Here is a 20885-nt window from a genome sequence, read left to right as displayed (position 1 = left end):
CTAGGGAGAAAAGTAATTGATTTTAAAATATTTTCTAATAACTGTCATTGTTTCCCTATCTCATAAAAATTTGTCTCAAGCGAAGGAAGAAAGAAATTCTAAATAGAAAGATGCTATCTGTAAAGAACAGAAGCTATCTGTTAAATTTGGGTTCATCACTGAAAGAAAAATGTTATTGGTATAAACAGGAAAATTTCAGCAAGGGGCTTTTTCACGTGAAATAACTAAGGGGTACAGACACAGGATGTAATAACTGAATGAACAGGGCTCCAACTCTCCCTCTAAGACAGCGGTTCTCAACCTGTGGGTCGCGACCCCTTTGGCAGTCGTACGACCCTTTCACAGGGGTCGCCTAAGACCATCCTGCATATCAGATATTTACATTACGATTCATAACAGTAGCAACATTACAGTTATGAAGTAGCAACGAAAATAATTTTATGGTTGGGTCACAACATGAGGAACTGTATTTAAAGGGCCAGAAGGTTGAGAACCACTGCTCTAAGATAACAGAAGCAAATGGCACCTCAGTTTCCTTCTTAGTAAAGACAGAGGGGTAGACCAGGAGATCTCTAAGCCTCTTGCAAATCTGATTCAAGAATTCTACATGGGAATAAAATCTGAGTTACTGGCAATGAAAGCGTCTAGTCTGGAGTGTGTCAGAACCTATGAGCAACGCATTAGCTCTGATGAGGAGGGCTCGTCACAAGCGTGATTGCATCAGTCACTCAGTCCTCTCTCTCTGCTGTGATGTCCTTTGAGTCCTAAGGAGTGGTCTTCAAGAGTGACCTATCCTAGGATGCTCTCTTCTTACCTGTCACAACTGTGTCTTACCCCGTGAAGCTCAGGAGCCTATGAAATGTTTAACCAGTTGATCTCACTAACTAATTGCCATAAAAATACCAATGTGGGTTTAACACATTCCCCTCCTGGAGTTGCATGCTAACAGTAGCCTAGAAGAGTTGAACAAACAGTGGCTACCAGGCTTTGTGGCAGGACTCCGTGTACTGGGGAAAGCCATGTGGAGCTCAGAAACCTCTGAGGCCTCCTCACAGCCCACCCTGACAGATGGCAGACCAAGCGTGTTTAAGAACCAGGCTGCCTGCATTCCAACCCTGGCTTATTATTTGAGCTGGAGCAAGTTTCTAAATCCCAGTTTACTCATCTTTCATTGTTATTATTATTATTATTATTATTGCTCTTTAAAAAGAGTAAGTATTAGCTCATAGAGCACATGGTTGTTGTAAGAATTGAGTGAGTCAATACTTGTAAAACAGAGCAATGTTTGGAACTCAGCAAATGCCTAGTAACTCCTGGCTGATATTGCTGTATCCACTGCTCAGGCGCCTTCTCTGTCTACACTGTGAGTAGGAGCCTAAAGCCTACGAGTGTTTTAAATAAAGTTGATGTGAACACATAATGAAGTACATGCCATATGTTTCTTGGCTACTTCCACCATCTGGTGGAGGGAGGAGCCATGTTACACAGTTATAAAACCCAGAACATTCTTTCTCTCTTTTAACAATTCAGGATGTGACAGTGAGTAAAGAAGTTGTTGACAAAACATCTGTAATGACACACATTGAGAGATGTAGAAAACTGAACATCAGCTATAATACAAAATATTAGTTATTATTGATATCCTTAACCTTGCTTTTTAACTACATCAGAGGCACTTCACATCCATTTCATTTTCACAAGCATCTTACAAGTAAAAATATTATTCCCATTTTACAGATGAGGAAACAGAGGTTTAGAGAAGTCTCCTGATTTTCCCAGGTTCCTTTAGTTACTACGTGATAGAGCCAGTTTCCACCCCAGGCAGTCTGATTCCAGAGCCTTTTTTCTTATCCATTACTTTGCTACCTGTTGTGGGTTTAATATTCACATACTGCATTGTCAACAAATAGGGACAGTCTTTTTAAGTGAAGTCACTTAATCTTTCCAAGAGAGCATGTTATGGAAAGAAGGAAGGAGGGAAGGAGGGAAGGAAGGAAGGAAGGAAGGAAGGAAGGAAGGAAGGAAGGAAGGAAGGAAGAAGTCAGCACCATTTTTTGCTTTTATGCTACTTAATATCTAAGTGCAAGAGTCTGCTATTGTTTTGGAACACATGTCCAAAACCTAATGAAATAAAACTCACAATTCTTGGGCAGCATTCTGCTCCATACCCAAAAAATAAAGTCTTGTAAGAATTCAAAAATCATAGTTTTCTTGTAATCTAGAATCACTAGAATTATGGAAAAAGAAATACAGCCAAAACCATCAGGCCTGGGTAACCGTAGACAAGTCACTTTTCCTCTCTGGCCTTTAGTTTATTATTCTCTGAACTGCTGCCTTTGGACTAGATAATCTCAAAATTCATCCAGATTTTTTACATAGAAAGTGACACCCAAAATGGACTGGCATATATTTTTTAATTATTTCAAGATACCATTAGTGTTTAGAACAGCTCTAGATATTCTTAAACTTTGGAGACTTCTTTCATCAGACTTTAGGTGCGATTAGATTGTCCTGCTAGTGCTCCCATATTTAGCAGGCTCTTAAACCTAAATATTGACTTGGTTCACATTTATTTAAAACAGCAATGCCATCTAGTGGACACAAACTCCTTCAATGGGTGTTGGCACCTATGACAAGCCACAGTAATTGGACATGCTATTCTTTCCTGCACCATGCAAAAAACTGCCACTAAAGCCTAAGTCCATAACCGTATCGGTGAGAAGACATCAGAGGTACAGCATTGGTGGTTAAGAATTTTGGTTCTGGAGTCAGATTGCCTGAGTTCAAAGCGCGGTGGGCCTTTTCCCGTAAGCAATTTATCTAACCTCTGGGTCTCAGTTGTAAACCTGGGAAAATAACAGTCCCTACCTGTGTCTGTTGATTAAATGAGTTAATATTTACAAGTTCTTAAGACAATCTGTCATGCATAAGCCTTATTATTATTATTAATATAATTGATATTATAAGTTATCAATTTCATTATTACTCAATAACATTACTAGTTATTACAGGTCAGATAATTACCTTTCATTGAGCACCTGCACTGTGCTGAGCAATGCCCTTTATTTAATTCTCATAACAATCCCATTATGCCTGTTGTATACGTATTTGTATGTCCATTTTACAGATGAAAAACTGAGACTCAGAAGTTACAAAATTTGTCAAAATCAAAGTAAGCACATAAGCCCAGGTCTGAGTAACATCAAAACCCATTCTTTTAACCATCACACTATATGTTTATCCCATCAACAAAGGGAGCCCCTCAAGCTAACCAGCGTTCCCACCGCAAAACATGTTTGGTGTTTGCAGCCTGCCTGATGACCTTCCAGGTGCTACAAAGGAGCTCACAGTGTGAACATGCTGACATTTGGACTTGACTTGATTAATGAGCATCTGTATAAACGGGCTAGTGGCAAGCTGTCAGAGAGAGAACCCTGTGCAGACAAAATCAAATTTTAGCCCCATTTCACTAGGTGAATTCAAGACTATCACACTAAAGAATTTTTTAACAACACTCCTGGCTACTAGAAGTCCTGATGCGCTTCCTCTGGTTTCTGAGAGAGCAATGAAATGTGTACAACCAGGTCATTATTCTGATATTGGGTCATCTTAAAAGCAGTCGTTTCTTAAAACCAGTTTTTTTATTATTATTATTCCACCGAGATTATAGCCTTACAATTTGGAAAATTTTTAATTAAAACATAAAACAACTATATAAACAACAGTATGAATATCCCAAAAAGTCAGTCATATGAATGTTATCAGAGTCAGGAATATTCCCCCAGAAAAACCAAACCTGTCTTTCTAAAAGTGCAGCAAAGAAACTACACACTTTCTAGGTTAAGGAACCTAATAATAATATTTTATATATGGAGAAAAACGGAGAAAGACCTTTTATGCATCTTAGCCAATTTGAGCCTCACACCAGTACCTTCAGTTGGGCAGTGAACCTCATTGTGCAGATGAAGAAATTGAGGTTCAGAAACAGTCAGTGATTTTCCTAGACCAGTGGTCGGCAAACTGCGGCTTGCGAGCCACATGCGGCTCTTTGGCCCCTTGAGTGTGGCTCTTCCACAAAATACCGACTTCTGCGCATGGGCCACGAAGTTTCAATCGCACTGTACGTGCGCGCCCACACGTGGTATTTTGTGGAAGAGCCACACTCAAGGGGCCAAAGAGCTGCATGTGGATTTCGAGCCGCAGTTTGCCGACCACTGTTCTAGACCACATAGTAAGTGGTGAAGCCTAAATTCTAACATGGGGTTATTCTACTATCTTAGACTGCCAGGCATTCCTTCAAAAGCATATTTTTGAAATGTGCCAGGCACTCAAGGCAAGCAGACCATGGTTCCTGACCTCACTGTCTAGGATGCAGACATGAAAATAAATAATTGCAATTCCATATCATATAAGTCCTGGGCCTGATGCAAACCCTCCGGGGGGTGAGGGGGTTGGGGCTATTGCTTACTCTGAGCCACATCTCTTATTTAGAATAATTTATTCCCATCTCTCAATGAATAGAAAACAAAATGTAAGTAAGCAGACAGAAATATATGAAACATTTCAAAAATTATATCCTTGGGTTTCTAAAATCCCATAGGAGGAAAAGACATGAAATAAGAGAAGGGGCAACGGAAGCTTCAAATTAATATTTAGGCAGCAGTATTAACTGGGATTGGCTGGAATTTTCCTTCACGCTGACATGGTATGTGTTATGTCTCTGGAAGTATAAGTTCACAGTCATTGGAGGCACCCAAAGATAGCGGCACACAAGCAGAGAAGGACAGTGGATGTTCATGTTTTTGCTTCCCAACTCTGGCCCTCGGATGGGTTGGGAGATTCTGCAGGACTAATACTCTTAGCAAAAGCTCATTTAAGCTCAGAGATGACTGACAATGTATCTATGAGGTACCAGACAACAAGACAATTCAAACTGCCAAACATGCCCTAGCTAGTGGATAGAGCATTGGGCCGTGGACTGAAGGGCCCCAAGTTTGATTCCGTTAAAAGGAACGTACCTCAATTGCAGGCTTGATCCCAAATCAGCATGTACGGGAGGCAACCAATCAATGTGTTTCTCTCACATCAATCTTTCTCTCTGTCTCTCCCCCTCCTTCCACTCTCTCTAAAAAACAAAATCGCCGAAACCGGTTTGGCTCAGTGGATAGAGCGTCAGCCTGCGGACTGAGAGGTCTCGGGTTTGATTCCGGTCAAGGGCATGTACCTGGGTTGCGGGCACATCCCCGGTGGGGGATGTGCAGGAGGCAGCTGATCGATGTTTCTCTCTCATCGATGTTTCTAACTCTCTCTATCTCTATCCCTTCCTCTCTGTGAAAAATCAATAAAATATATTTTTTTTAAAAAATCAATGAAAAAAATATCCTCAGGTGAAGATTAACAAAACAAACAAACAAACAAAAAACTGCCAAACAACATGCTTTTAAAAGCAGGAAGAAAAAAAAACCCATCAAGTTAGCTGCAATGGTAAGGGGATAAATCCCCCTTTACACACATCACCTCAGTTTGCTGTTCTATTCAGTAATTTCCTTTCCAGATAAAGACAATGAAATGTAAATTCGTTGATCTCTCCTATACAATCTTAAACATTGATTTACTTTCAGATTCCTTTTGTGTTCTATTTATGGAGCCTAGAATTTTAAGCATCAAAAATAGAAATTTAAAAGTGAATCTATAGTGGAAGCTGAGAATTAAATAATTAGAGGGGATTACAAAAGGGGATTGGCCTAAAAGTGATCTATTTCCTGTAGTGTACTACTTTATTCTGTCATGTCTATTTAGAAACATAAAGATAGACCAGTGCTGTTTTATTTTGGGGAATTCCATAAAAGTTGTTGATACTTCAATTGTTACTTATTAAGAACCCCAAGTGGGTGCTGTGGTCTTAAGGTAGCACCTTTAATGACATGCTTCTATAGATAAATATTTTATAACTAGAGGCCCGATGCACAAAATTCATTCAAGAGTAGGCCTTCCTTCCCTAGCTGCCGGCATCAACTTCCCTCTGGCACCTGGGACCGGGGCTTCGCTCCAGCCCTGGCTTCGTTGGGAATGATGTCCGGTCTAATTAGCATATTGTGCTTTTATTATTATACATTGCTTTAATCTGTCTATGTATATTTGAATGTATATTAGATAAATATGCATTTCTCTGTCTATACATATTTATTCAGAAATAGCACAGAGAATAGAATTTAACTCTAACTATGTACTTTCTATGTCCTCTGATCATACCTGTATCAAACATAGATAGGCATTTGATTTAGGAGCAACTGCCTAGTTAGTCATTAAAATGAATGAAAGTAGACTAAACTGTGAGAAAAACCATTAAGCAGTGTGGGGAAAGGAAAATATGGTGTCTTTAGTTCTTCCTTTCTTGCTTTGAGGGATGACATCTTGCAATCCCTCAGTCATCTAACCCCCTCCCACCCTCAGCCCAACCAACCTCTGCAAGCAGCTTAGGAAAAGGACTTCAAAATGGAGAGTCCTGACTGCATGTAGGAGCCTCATGAACTTGTTCCAAATTAGTTCAGCTTTCTGAGGCTCAGTCTCTTCATCTGAAAAATAAGGTGGTTGAACTAAATGACTTTGAAGGATTATTGTTCTCCCACGTCCTGATGGGAGCTTTGGCCATATGAACAAATATTCCCTTTGTTACAGCCACTTTCCAAGGAGAAGGACAGGGTGGTGGAGAGATGTGCAGACAACCAGGCAATTCTGAACGATGCTGAAGCACTCACTATGGCAGTAGCCAGCCACACCTCCCTCCCAAGGAGCAGGACCACATCCAGGACTTTCCATGGGGCTGAAAAACCCTGTCACATATACAGTTAATAACCACAACCAAACCAGAATTGTGCACCAGACTCTTCTCTCCAGCCACCCTCCTGAAAACAAACAAACAAACAAAACAAAAATAAGATATCTGGTTAAAATGAGAATCAAGGACAGTCAGAGGCAGCTCAAGGAGAGGGTGGTGGCCAATCCCAAAATACCCCAAGTTCATGTATAATCAGTGTAAAGAATGAGCTGCTATACAGATACAGCTTCAAGGCAAATCCCCCTGTCCTCTCTGTCACACTCCAACCTAATTACCTTCCCACACCCCTTTTAAGAGAAAACGGGAAACTACAAAATGAAGATACATCTTGACTACTAATGACCAGCCTGAGCCCAGACCTACATGGGTCACCTTGGTCACTAAAGAGGGACTTGCTTGACTTCTCTGAAATTTTAGCACCACCTTGTTCTTTTCCACCCAAATAATCTCTCCAGTATCCTGCCTTCTATCTAAGAATTCCCTGAGGATGGGGACTGAGCTAATCAACTTGATTTGTTACCAGTTCATGGCCATGAATTATTCTGGAGCATCCCAGGATAAAGAACCCTATAGTTCTTTGCTAGGGTCATTCAAGTCCGTATCTTTCTAGATATCTTTTAATAACCTCACAAAGATGATCTAAAAATCACCTAGCAATATGCTGTAATAACCCTACTGTCATGCTCAGGCAGTGATTACCCATAAGTGGAGTAAAAGGCATAATGTAGACAAAAGCACTGTGTGACCAGCAAGGCTCTAAACAAATATAAAGAAGTGATACACACATACTAGTACATGCTAATTCAAGTACTTACATATATCTGTTTATAGTAGTTGTTTACTTATTAGTCACTACATGCTTACACCTCTGATAATACAACTTTCCTAAAGTGCTAGCATTCACTAGATTAGGTAAATCTTCCAAATCACCTTTCCTATTTTGAGTTGAAATTGTGCAAATTTGATCTTCCTCGGAGAGACTAGTTTGGGATTAAATTTTTTACTCAGAATTCAGAACTTCATAAGAAGATTCTAAAATACACCTACCTGGGGGCGAGGGGGAGGGGAGCTCTTGAGAAGCTATTGGAAAACCTATTCCATTTTATACACTCAATTTCAAAAGCCGGAGTAGATATGAAATACTCTGCAGTGAGGAGGAGGAAAGCAGATTTCATGAGGTTCTGCCTGTGACTTATCGAGGGAGGGAATGTTTATGCTTATAAGGTAGCCTCTGAAACAGCCCCCACTGTTGAATAGCACTTCAACTCATTGCAAGCTTTGATACTGGTCTTGGAAAAAGCTCTGAGTCGCTTTTCCACTGATTAGGTTGGATATGGCCTTAGCCTCAGTGTCCAGCACTATTTGGGGAAGAGCTGTGTAGAGTTAAAATGCCATATGGGCCATGGAACACAGAAATGTCGATTGATGACCATGTTTCTGGAATAAGACTTTGGTGCTATTAGCTTAGTATAGAACCGACTTATCAGGCTCTTTCTACCAACCAGTACAGGATTTATTTACAGGATGGTTACAAAATTGGGGAAACCTCTTGGAAATGTTTCTAACTAGAAAGACTTTGGGTTTACTTGTTTTATTTCATTTTTATTTTAGGTTATAAAGTTTTCTTTAAAAATATACCCTCAATACTGAGGAGAAAGAATTTGCTACTTATATTTGAACCATTTTATGAGGTCTATTATGGAACTATTTGGTTTTTAGATAGGTTTATTCTAGGACAATGTTGTGCTAGACCAGCCGTGGGCAAACTACAGCCCGCAGGCCGGATCCGGCCCGTTTGAAATGAATAAAACTAAAAAAAAAAAAAGACCGTACCCTTTTATGTAATGACGTTTACTTTGGATTTATATTAGTTCACACAAACACTCCATCCATGCTTTTGTTCCGGCCCTCCGGTCCAGTTTAAGAACCCATTGTGGCCCTCGAGTCAAAAAGTTTGCCCACCCCTGTGCTAGACTATTTAGAAAATGCTTATTTTAAAACATTAGTCGATTAGATGTATTATTTAAGATAATCAAGTTTTTTATTTTATTTTAGATCAAATGTTAGAAAATGTAAAATTTACCTCCAAAGACTTCCTCTGAATTAGTTCTTTCTAAAGGTCAGAAATACATTGACTAAATTTCTAAAGAAGGGGTGGGTTAGGGGAGGAGTTGCTTGTGTTTAAATTAACAGTCAATTCATATGTCAACAAAATCCAAATAGTAAAGGTCAATCCTAATGATGGCCCTGAGCAATTTTCACAATTAGGTTTTCATCATCTGTGACTCACTAATTGTGCTTTGGGTAGTGTGTGGAGGAGCAGTTTTTAAAAGCGAGCAGGGAAAGATTTGAATGGGCTCTGGATTATATACTTTTTATTTGCTCTATCAAGACTCTTCAAGTGCTTTTAGGACTGTGAGCTGTACCCTCAACCTCTGTAACTGTAAGACCTCTCCTCCAAGAGTCAAAACAGGGAAATTCCTGGGAAGACCCTCACACTCAAGTTGCCATGCTTCACAGAGCCCTTAGAAAATGTCTCTCTGCTGCCAAATCCTTCTGTAAATGGAAAATTAAATCCAAAGAAACTAAGACTTTAAGATGTTAAGCGACTTTCCAAAGGGCTCAAGTAAAAGTCTGAATGGGGGCATATTGGCTTCCTCATCTTACAACTCACCAAGTCTAGGATATTGAAGTAAGTTGATCTTTGCTGATTGTTCTGCGAAGGTCTTTTACTATGGAAGCTAATTTTGAAATGCAATGTTTTCATAATAGATTCTTTCTCAATTTTCTTAGCTAGCTGAAAGAAAGGGAACTGTAATTTTTCAAACATTGGGCATGCACTATTGCAATAAAATGAAAACACTTGTGATCCTAAACAGTTTTTCATTATTAAATTATTAAGAAGCCACCTTCTTAGTTCATTCATTTTGCTGCCTGTGTTGTTTCTTCCCTTTGCATACACTCTGCTGAAACACAAATTCTATATAGATTCTTTCAGTTTTTCTTTCTGCTTTCTTACCTTCTATTAAAATGCAGAATCTCAGAGAGAAGGAGGAGGAGGGTGGGTGGGTGGGAAGAGATCAATGAAAGAATGTGTATGCATATATGCATAACTCATGGACATAGACAATAGGGTGGTGAAGGGACATATCAAGATTCCTCAGAATCTTTATGTCCCATTTGAAGATACACTCAACTTTCCCCACTCCCAGGAATTGGGACTCCAATGAAAGGCAAATTTTTTTTTAAATGTTCTTACCTAAGCTTTCTGAAATTTGAGAAAAATATTAACTTTTTTATTAACTTATTCATTCAGTCTTTGTCCAGATATTATTATTATGTATTAATCTGATTTTTTCATTGTCTTTCTCTATGTTTATATTTCATTGAACTGTGTTTCATCACATTTTCATTATTATTTTTTATAGTTAATAACATAATCTTCTATTTTATTAATATATTTTATTGAAGAACTCTAAGAACACTTTGGCTCAGGTCTACATGAAGTAAAAATCTGTTATTTTATTCTCTGATACAATAATTGGTAATAGAATGTGTATGACAAGAAGACCAGAAGCTACCCTAATTCATTGGTGAGAGAGTTATGAGTGGTTGGACCATGAAACTGAGCCAACAAATGAGTTATAGGTTATTTTTGTCCCCAACTCTTTCTTAAAAGAATTTGAGGTGAGGAAATTAAATGCTAAAAAGATTACTTTCTTATTGAGGATGTAGATTACTAAGAGATGGCTGTTTTAAGCTTAAATGTTACTGATGTTTTTATGCTGACAACACAATTCTATTTGTGCTAAAAAAAATTAATGATCTCTAAATAGAGAGTAGAAAAATCAGAAAGGTCTTGAAATTGACTTTGTCCTTTCTGACATTGTCGCCTATTACACTGTAACCAGTAGACTTGTTCTACTAAATAATAGAAAACTTATAAAACTAGTGGTCTATTGTCAAAAAGACAAAATGCATACTTGGTTAAGTGGTTCACCTTTCAACCAGCTGTTATAGTTACTGCCTCAGAGCGTGGATTCTGAGGAATCTTGATATTCTGAAAACCTAATGCAGGCGCTTAAAACTTGCCTTGAGCAAGTCCGTAGAGATATCCTGGCATTAATTTAAAGTGAATCCCTTTAGAATTCCACTTTCACACTAGTAGTATAAACTAAACAGAGAATTGAGCAGTTCTCTAGATCCTTAAGGCAAGTGAAAAATCAAAAATTCATTAATCATTTTGATTGAGGCTGAGGTATAGTATTTTAGGAAGACTACTTCCAAGTTAAAAAAAAAAAAACCTTTGGGGAGAAAAATGAATAGGGGGTATATAGTTCACCAAGGAGGAACCATCATTTCTCATTTTTAAAAAATAAGGGAAATAAAAGAGGGGGAGGAGAAAGAATTGGGAAGTTCAATGCAACCCCCTCTAATGCTATCTATAGCCTTGAGTCTTGGCCTTCTCACCTACAGTTGGGCCTTGGGTGCCCTTGGTAATGACACTAAAAGCAGCAGTTTTTAAAGATACACTCTACTTTCCCCTCTCCCAGGATGTGGAATTCTAATGCAATCACCCTCACAGTCCGTGGCTGTCTGAGACACTGTAGCCTTTGGGAGCACCTTTTGCTGAAATGTCTAGTGAGAGCTAAAATAAGCCCCTTTGGTGGAAAAACCCGCTGAGTGGTTGAAATCAGAGCTGCAGAAGGTCACTTGCTATTTTAGTAGTTGCAAGCTGGTCCTCATTTTATAACATTACAGTTATAAACAAGAAGTTGTCACCTTGCTTGTCAGTTTACTTATTTCTCACAGAAATAAGCATAGGTTGCCTCTTTTCCTACATGGAATTAGGTAATTCGGATGACTTGTTTCCAAACTTTGCTTTATTGTTTGGATCAATATGTAAGAAATGTGTGTGTGTGTGGGGTGTGTGTGTGCATATATATATATATCTTTAAGCATTACTTCAAAATATCATTTTTCCATTGTCTAATGCGATTCACCTTTAAAACTCCATTTACCAGTGAGAACTTTATCATATGCATCTCAACTTTCTGTAAATGCCTTAAGGGGGATTTCCTTCCTACTTATTTCAATAGATCACAATAAAGATTGATGAGGACTGGGGAGGGATGTGGAATTCCATAGAAAAGAACCCAACCAGCTTCTAGAATTATTTAGATATAGTCCATTTGGAAATAGAGAAAGGAAGTTAGTTTCAGCCCCAGGGTCCTATGATTTATGCACACACTATTGAAAATTACCACCAATTTTATTCCATTTTCCCTTAAAAATTTTATTTCTCTCTTCTTAGAATTGCCCATTTTATAAGTGTATTTAAGATGAACCCTAAGTGGGTTTAAGATTACACTTCTAGGGAAGAGAGACAATTTTAATAACATTTTAAAATATTTTCATCAAAAATGATAAAGCATCACAGGGTTGTAAAGTACACATATGAAATATAGTCAATAACATTGTAATAATTATGTATGTTGTCAGATGGGTACTGGTAATATCAGGAGGAACACTTTGTAAGGTATATGACTGTCTAACCACTATGTTGTACACCTGAAACTAATACAAAATAATATTGAAAAAATTACAGAGCATATTTGCCTATATCAATTATTTTTAAACCTCTTCATTGGGGTATTAATTGACATACAAAAAAACTATATATACTTAATGTATGTAATTTAATGATATTGGTGATAAATATATACCCATGAAGCCAGCACCACCATCTCTGTCATAAACATACCCCTGTATCAATTATTTTAAAGATTTCTGAGATGATCCTTTCACTTGAATCCCACATTATCATTTCTATTTCATAAAGAGAGTTACTTAATACATGAAGTTACAAATGTTATTAATTGGTTATAAATCTTGAGTTCCAATAAGCCTTCCTTCAAGAAAAGCATCAGGGTCAAAGTCTAAAAACAAAGCAATTTTATGTTTTAAAAGTTGTATACATTTATATGGGGAAATAGAAGAGAAAGTGAAAAGAAGCTATTCTTCATGAAATTAACAAATAGAAAATAGGGATGATGAACTTAATATTAGCCTGTAATTACACACCCAATTTTCCCTTGCCAGCATCAATATTTACATTTTATCCATCATGACTGAAGGAAGTGACTGGACTGAGCATGTCAAACTATTTTTCTCAGTCCTTGATATCATTTTATTATCAAAGCAGCCCACATACTCTTAGTGAGTTGGACAAACCTCTGTATACAGAAAATTAACGGCTGAGATGTTAACTGCATTTTATTTTCCACTTAAAGAAATCTCCAGCCTCATCCCTGGTTTTAGGAAGGGCAGAGTGTAGGGCCTACGGGCATGGCCTCTGCAGGTGGAAGAATTTCCCATTAGTCAGTCATGTGGGCCATGTTCCGGTCGGACCCATTATCCCAGCACTATCCCAGCACTATCCCAGCACAGTCCGTGCCGACTCCAACATGTGCCTCCTGCAGCCCAAGTCAAAGAATCCGACAAAGACTGGGCTCTGAGCGCGACTGCAATCCAAGTCGGGGAAACGGATGAAGGGGATGTGATTGCCCAGAAAGATTCCGCATCCTCTGCTCTTTTACCTCAGTCTCTTTGTCTGGACTTTCTCATGTGGTTGGTCCCTGGAGATGGTAGCGTTTACTATTACCTTTTCTATTTTTCCAGGCAAGGACTCTTAAAAGTTCCTTTGGCTCCCAGCAGGAACTTTGCATACTGTATTCATTGTCTCTCCCTTTGTCCCTTCTTTTTTAATCTTTCTCCCCTTTTCACAACCGCAGACTCTAGTTCAAGCAAACTGTCTTCTCGGGTGCGCATCTTTCTAATTGACAGAGTGAACCCTTGGGCCTCGCTCCTATGGGACCAAGTCTAGCTTTACTTTGTGGTTTATTGACCTGAGCTTTGAGAGGGTCAAGTTGGGTTTTTGCACGTGGCTCACCTTTGCACTGCAGACTCATTGAAGGAAGTGGAGGAGGACTGCTTCGCAACTGTGTCTGAGCTCTCATTGATATTTACAAGCCTTATGTCAAAAAGAGATTTGCCCTCTATTTCTCCCCACAAGAGTATGGGAAATAATTATGCATGTTTAATGTTTGACTTCAAAGCCATTGTGAATGCTTAGGTTTTAAAATCATTAAATGAAGACGCAATCTAAGCTTTCTAAAATCCCTTGGGAAATAAAGCAGAAAATGGAAGGATGATGGATGGATGATGGATGGGCAGATGGATGAATATTTTCAACATTATTTTACTAACTCAACATTGGCTGAGCACCTACTATGTAAATGTTCTCTCTCTTCCTCACTTCTCTCTCTCTCTCTCTCTATCTCTTTCTCTCTCTCTCTCTCTCTCTCTCTCTCTCTCTCTCTCTCTCTCTCATTTGCAGTTCCTGTGCATCCTCTTTCAGAATTGTCTTGAATCTAGCCCCTCCACTGTATCTCTGGCATTCTTACCTAGTCCAGAACCCCCTCACATCTTGCCTGAATTTTCACAACCACCTGACGAATCTCACATTACTCTCTAATGCCATCTCCTCTTCTTTGCCATGACCAGGACCACCTTTCTAACACAAAAACCACATCACTCTCCTGCTTCACAGCTTCCACAAACTCCCAGACGCCTACAAGATAAATCCAAATTCCTTTCTCAGCCCTCAGTTTCTAGTCACAATTTCCATCCCTAGTCTTATTATCTCCTTATCTCCTCCATGCACTCTATGTTGCAAACACTATAGAATTCTTGCTAGAAAAGACAGACTCAATTTCAAAACACTATTTGCTAGCCCTGTAAAAATGGCTCTAGAGCAGTGGTTCTCAATCTTCTGGCCCTTTAAATACAGTTCCTCATGTTGTGACCCAGACATAAAATTATTTTCGTTGCTACTTCATAACTGTAATGTTGCTACTGTTATGAATCGTAATGTAAATATCTGATATGCAGGATGGTCTTAGGCGACCCTTGTGAAAGGGTCGTTCAACCACCAAAGAGGTCACGACCCACAGGTTGAGAACTGCTGCTCTAGAGTCACTCACCCTGAACATATTTTTCCACAGTAAAAGGGAAATTGATTCTAAAAGGTAAGGGTTGTGCCCCACTGGTGCAGCTCAGTGATTGAGCTTGAGCTATGAACCAGGAGGTCATGGTTCAATTCCCAGTCAAGGCACATGCCCGGGTTGCAGGCTCGATCCCCAGTGTGGGGCGTGCAGGAGGCAGCCAATCAATGATTCTCTCTCATCACTGATGTCTCTATCTCTCACTCCCTCTCCCTTCCTCTTTGAAATAAAAAATATATTTTTTTAAATAAAAGGTAAGGGTTGTAAAAATGTAAAATATAATGTTAGAAATTATTGAGCCAGTTTTTCTATCTGTGTCTTTGTAAAATCATTCCCTCTACCTGAGGTTCATCTTTCTCTTCTTCATGTAACAGACCCAGGTCAACCCAGGTCAGTGGGCATCTTCTCCACGGTTGTTTTTCTGTCTCCCCCAGATTGAGTTAGACACTTCCTTCTATGGGCTCCCACAATAACTCAGGACATTCATTACATAATGGCATGGTATGGTATTATAGTAAGATCCTAAAAATAAAGTCTTTTTAAAAATCTGTACCTGAACCTGGCTTATGATAGTTTCTCAAAAAGTGTCTGTTGAATGAACATATGAAGGCACTATGCTGCGCTCTGCAGTCTAGTTCTTGAAGAGCTCACAATCGTGAAGGACATGGAACAAACAGAATCTACACAAATAACCACAATGTGAGTCTGCCTTGATTAAGGGTTTAATTGGAGGTAGAATCAAAGTGCAATGGCAGCTGGCCCTACTACACGAGGACACAGAGCAGCAGGACACCGTCACCAGAAAAGGACATCTGAGCCGAGTGCTAAAGCATGCATGTGGCTTTAACTTCCAATTCTGCTTCACCTGCCCATCTGTTTATTAGGCCCACTCCTCCTCATGCACCATAAACCCTAAGCTTTGGTGGTAGAAGACCAAATATTTCTAAAACTTCAGCCAACAATTCCTAGAATGTGCCATAAAGGAATAGGTAAAGAGTTTTTCATAATGCAATTTTGAACAGCAATTGTAGTTTTGCTCATTAACCCTGAAGCCTGTAAATTTTAGCTAACAAATCAGCATATCTTTGAAGATGAAAACAAACTATGCTAAGAAGATAAAGGTTTGAAAACTAAAGAGCTTTAAAAATCTATATTTTCATTATATACCTGTTGAGGAATAGATACGTGCTTTTTTAGACTTTAAGTAATTAAACTGCCCAAGTAAAATTAAAAAATGGTGAACCATGACATACCAATCTATTTTAATATGATGTACAGAGTTATTCCTGCCATTTTTTACAATATAGGAGGATATTCAATAAAATTTTGAGCATAGGATTTTTAAAGAAAGTATTTTATAAGATAATAAGTAGTGAAAGTCTAAAAATGTTTAATGCTGAATCCGATAGAGCATAACTATAATCATAAGTTAGATTTGCAGTATTTTCTACATCTACCACTTTATAGTTCTGATTGAAAAAATCTAGTAAATATTGAAATTTCTTCCTTCGGTGCAGCAGTGGTTCCAAAACTAAATCTCTCTGCTTTGTTTCCATTGAAGTCATCACACTGCTTCCCCAATGACAAACTATATAAAATGTCCTAAGAATGGTAATTTATTTATTCAGTGTTTATAATGTGCCAGGCAATGGGCTATATGATATTTTTTTTTAATTTGGGAAGTACATTAGAAGTTTCTCTCTCCATAACTAAAACTCTATTTTACACCATATATACCAGAAGCTTAGCAAGGCCAAAGAAGTTACCTAAATACTGCTGTGAGAGTTATCTTGGAGAAATGAAAAATATCTATTTAGAAAAACAAACTGTCACAGAAGTTACATTTGAAATGGCACAACCTGAAACACAAGAAAAATCCCATTTCTGTATGAGCAAAGAACACTCAACAGGCTAAAAACCAGTTATCTTCATTCTGCTCACACCCCATATACAGAACTCCCATGTAATTTGGACAATATTCTGACATATTGCCTTGTTCATGTGTTCCAACAGCAGATGGAATTATGAGGGAACCTCTTACCAGCTCTGTCCAACTTCAGGGGATTGATAATAGGTTTTTAAGGAGAGCTCTTCTGTCTGGTTCTATCACTCAAATTTCATATCTCCAAACCCCAAATCTTCAGTATTTAAGATACAATACCAACTACAACTCACTTGGGATAAATGGCCCCAAAGTCTGATTATGTTTGTTATTCCCTTTTTTATGAATATAATCATTTTATCTTTTTAAACTCTTTTAAAGAAACATTTCATCATATAAAAATATAGAAAGGAGAATATAATGCCCCCATGACCCAACGTCAATAATTATCAATCCATGAGTCCTGTTATTTCATCTAGAACACCTCTCCTCTTACTAATTATGTAAGATATCCACATGGTTCCAAAGTCAAATCCACAAAAATAATGTCATCAGAGAAGTCTAGCTTCTATCCCTGTCCCTCTATCTATTCTCCTTCTTCCACAGAAAACTGTTGTTTTTATTTTAGATTACTGCTTAATCCTTTCCTTCTTAAAATATGAGCAAATATATTTATTAATTCCCCCTTTCTGAGCTAAACAATGGGAGGTCCACGGTTTTCAAATATTTTAAAGTATTTGGAGTATAAATGTCAAGACTGTTAGTGGGATTTTAAGTCAAAAGCAAGAGATATAATAATTTGTATTTATTCTTTAAATAACTAATTATTTGAACACTTTACAACTTGTAAGACCCTGGTGTGTGATCAATCAGAGAAGGAAAAGGCAGAAAATTTTGATTAAAAGGCTGAAAATTACAAATAGGCAATAAAGAGTTTGTCTGAAGATTTTAAAATAGATAGTCGTGTTAAAAACGCTCTCATACAATTGGAGTACCTCCCAAAGGCATTCCAATTGTCAACACATTAAGAGCAGGTTTCTTTGAGCAGAGTGGAATTTCATTTACAAACCCTCAAATCAATTGATATCCTTTCTCATAGATCGAATTGCACAGAACATCATTAAGTCCCACTTGGAGACATGTCAATACACCATGGAGGAGCTACACCAGCTGGCGTGGCAGACCCACACCTATGAAGAAATTAAAGCGTATCAAAGCAAGGTACTCTGGAAAACTACAGGAAAGTTTTCCTGTAGTTTCTCTATTTCTGGCTTTCTCAACTTCACAAGTATTGACATTTTGGGCTGGACAATTCTTTGCTGTAGGGACTGTCCTGTCATTGTAGGATGTCTAGCAGCATCCCTAGTCTCCACACACAGTAGCACCCCCTCACACACAAGTATGACAATCGAAATGTCTTTGAGATTGAGATCCTCAATTATAAGATCTACCAATAAATGAAATTTTAATTAAATGTCTAAATCTGCCTGTTTCTCAATATTTGACTATAACATATATTGGAACAATGAAATCTTGTCACTTTTATATAAATAAGAAGACAAAAGTATAGTTATGCTCAATGAAAACCGGAATTAATACAGTCAGATTTATGTTTCCCATTCCAAAGTAAATAACCCAGAGATCAAAATACATTTCTGGGTTTCTGTATTACTTAAGAGAGCAATTTGATTTGATATCTTTTCCCTTAAAATTAATTTTATACAAAAAAAATCTCTGTAAGTTCTGGGAAAAGAACACAAAAAACAATATAACAAGTTTAGTATCCATCAGGTATACATGAAAATAAGGCTCTTATAACCTTATAAAAGCCTATGGATGAAATTCGTATTCCTCAGTGCAAGAGTTTGTTTTTATAAAATGGACTAAGCGCTTGAGTTTATTTAGGTGAGGTGATGGAGGACAAGGAGGGGAAAAGGATAAAGAAACTATAAATAACTATCTTTACATGCTCTTGCAATGTTTCCATGATTCTAGACTCAGTGCTTTGATAATTGTGGCATATCAGGTTCAAACAGGTCAAAATAATATCTTAGAAAATATTGCCCACCTCTTTTAAAGGAATCCGGTAAATTCCCCCCTTGGTCCCTAAGTGACAGATAAGCACAGCAGGGCAACCCTGAGTATTTCATTGTATTTCATTGACTCTCCCAGTTGCCCTTTATTCCACGTACATTCTGTCTTTTCTCTCTTGAAGTCCAGGGAAGCACTATGGCAGCAATGTGCCATCCAGATCACTCACGCCATCCAGTACGTGGTAGAGTTTGCAAAGCGGATAACAGGCTTCATGGAACTCTGTCAAAACGATCAGATTCTACTTCTGAAGTCAGGTAAGCAAGGCAGAGATGCATGGGGTGGGGCTAGTTTAGACCAGGATGTGGTCGACCCTGAGCTCAATGTTGGTTCTAGAAAATCCTCCTTCCAACATGTACCTCGTTTTTACCACCCACACTGTCAGCCAACTCCCAAAGGAAACTCTCAGCAATAAAAATGCCCTGATACTCACTCAGTTCCCCCTTTGAAGTCAAATACAATTTTGCTTATTGAAAGTAGAGCTATTAATTGCAAAGGTTGAGATACCCAGCTTGACAGGCAGTGCAAGTAATTAGCGTGTCAAGGTGGCTGAATTGCTGAGCTGGCTCTAAAATGTACTACTTGCCTTCTGTTGGGGGGTGGGGGGGGATTCCAGGCTAGCTGAGCTCTGCCTCTGTGGTCATTTCCAATCATTTTAATGAGGATAGCCTGCAGCCAGAATACACCGGGAGAATCTCCACTGAGCTCTCATCATTCCCTCCTCCTTCTCTCACATACTCTGACACACACACACAATGAGGAGGTAGCTTAAGAAACTGCACATGATTGACTTTGCAGATACTATTACGCAAACAGGAAAAAAATTATTTGTCTTTCTTGGCCCTATTTGAAAACAGAAGATAAGAACCACCATGGTGTATAAGTTAACATTCATGGTCTAGACCAGTGGTCGGCAAACTCATTAGTCAACAGAGCCAAATATCAACAGTACAACGATTGAAATTTCTTTTGAGCCAAATTTTTTAAACTTAAACTATATAGGTAGGTACATTGTTATTAACTTAATTAGGGTACTCCTAAGGCTTAGGAAGAGCCACACTCAAGGGGCCAAAGAGTCGCATGTGGCTCTCGAGCCGCAGTTTGCCGACCACTGGTAGACCATAGTAATAATAATGTACTCTTACATCTATAATCATATACATATATATGTTTATGCTTATCTCTGACATCTTATTTAATCTTATGAGGTTGGTATTATTTCCATTTTATAAAAGAGGAAGTGAAGGTTCATAGAAGTGAAGGGCTCAATATGACTCAAGTGTTCAATATCACAAAGCCAATATACAGCAAAGCTGGCATTTGAACTTAGAATTCACATAGAATTCTAAGTTATTTTAAGTTACTGCTTCTTTACCAAATGGTTCAGGTTGATGTGAATCTTGCCTCAAACATTAACTTGATTACCTTATTGCTGTGTAAAAACCACCCCAAAACTAGTTCAAATGGCAACAATCATTTATTTGGCTCTCCCAAAGCTACAATTTGAGCAAGGCTCAGCAGGGATGGCTTGTCCTGCTCACTGAGGCAACCTGATGGGGGGCAGTGGGGGAATCCATTTTCAAATTGGTTAACTCACATGGCTGGCAATTTGTGCTGGTTGACAGCCCAGAATTCAACCAAGGCTCTGGGCTGGGCACCTCAGTTCTTATCCACGTGAGCCTTTCCACAGACTGCTTGGACTTTCTCACAGCACAGTTACTAGGTTCCAAAAGCTAGCATTCCAAGAGAACAAGACAGAAGTACCTAGCATTTCTCTGACTTGGCTTCAGAAGGTATTACTGGAGTCAGTCATGAAGGTCCACCTGGGTTCAAGGGTAGGAGACACAGATTCTACTTCTTGATGGGGGGAGTGGTAAGGTTCTAGAAAAGCAAGTGGAATGGAAGATATTTTCATGACTTTCTTTGAAAAACAAAATCCACCACAGTTGATATGTGACCTTGAGGTATCCTCTCTAGACGAAAGCTTCCTTGTTTGTAAAGTAAAGAG

General features: G+C 38.5%; 1 protein-coding gene across 3 annotated transcripts in view; it reads left to right on the top strand.

Moving 5' to 3' along the window:
- The window catches only part of RORB (RAR related orphan receptor B), a 180822-nt gene that overhangs the window by 134189 nt on the left and 25748 nt on the right, over positions 1–20885 (top strand). For 2 of the 3 annotated variants that reach the window (XM_070431488.1, XM_070431487.1), the window contains exons 5-6: positions 17886–18007; positions 19002–19134. The exons of the other annotated variant lie outside the window; for it this stretch is intronic. In XM_070431488.1, coding sequence (XP_070287589.1) covers positions 17886–18007; positions 19002–19134 — 255 coding nt within the window. The remainder of the gene's footprint in view (positions 1–17885; positions 18008–19001; positions 19135–20885) is intronic. 3 annotated transcript variants of the gene reach the window in all.

This window comes from Myotis yumanensis, unplaced genomic scaffold (assembly GCF_028538775.1).
Source record: "Myotis yumanensis isolate MYYU_CA2020_CCGP unplaced genomic scaffold, mMyoYum1.0.hap1 SCAF_12, whole genome shotgun sequence".
Classification (NCBI taxonomy): domain Eukaryota; kingdom Metazoa; phylum Chordata; class Mammalia; order Chiroptera; family Vespertilionidae; genus Myotis; species Myotis yumanensis.
Note: the sequence above shows the minus strand (reverse complement) of the source record. Positions and strands in the feature narration are given on the sequence as shown.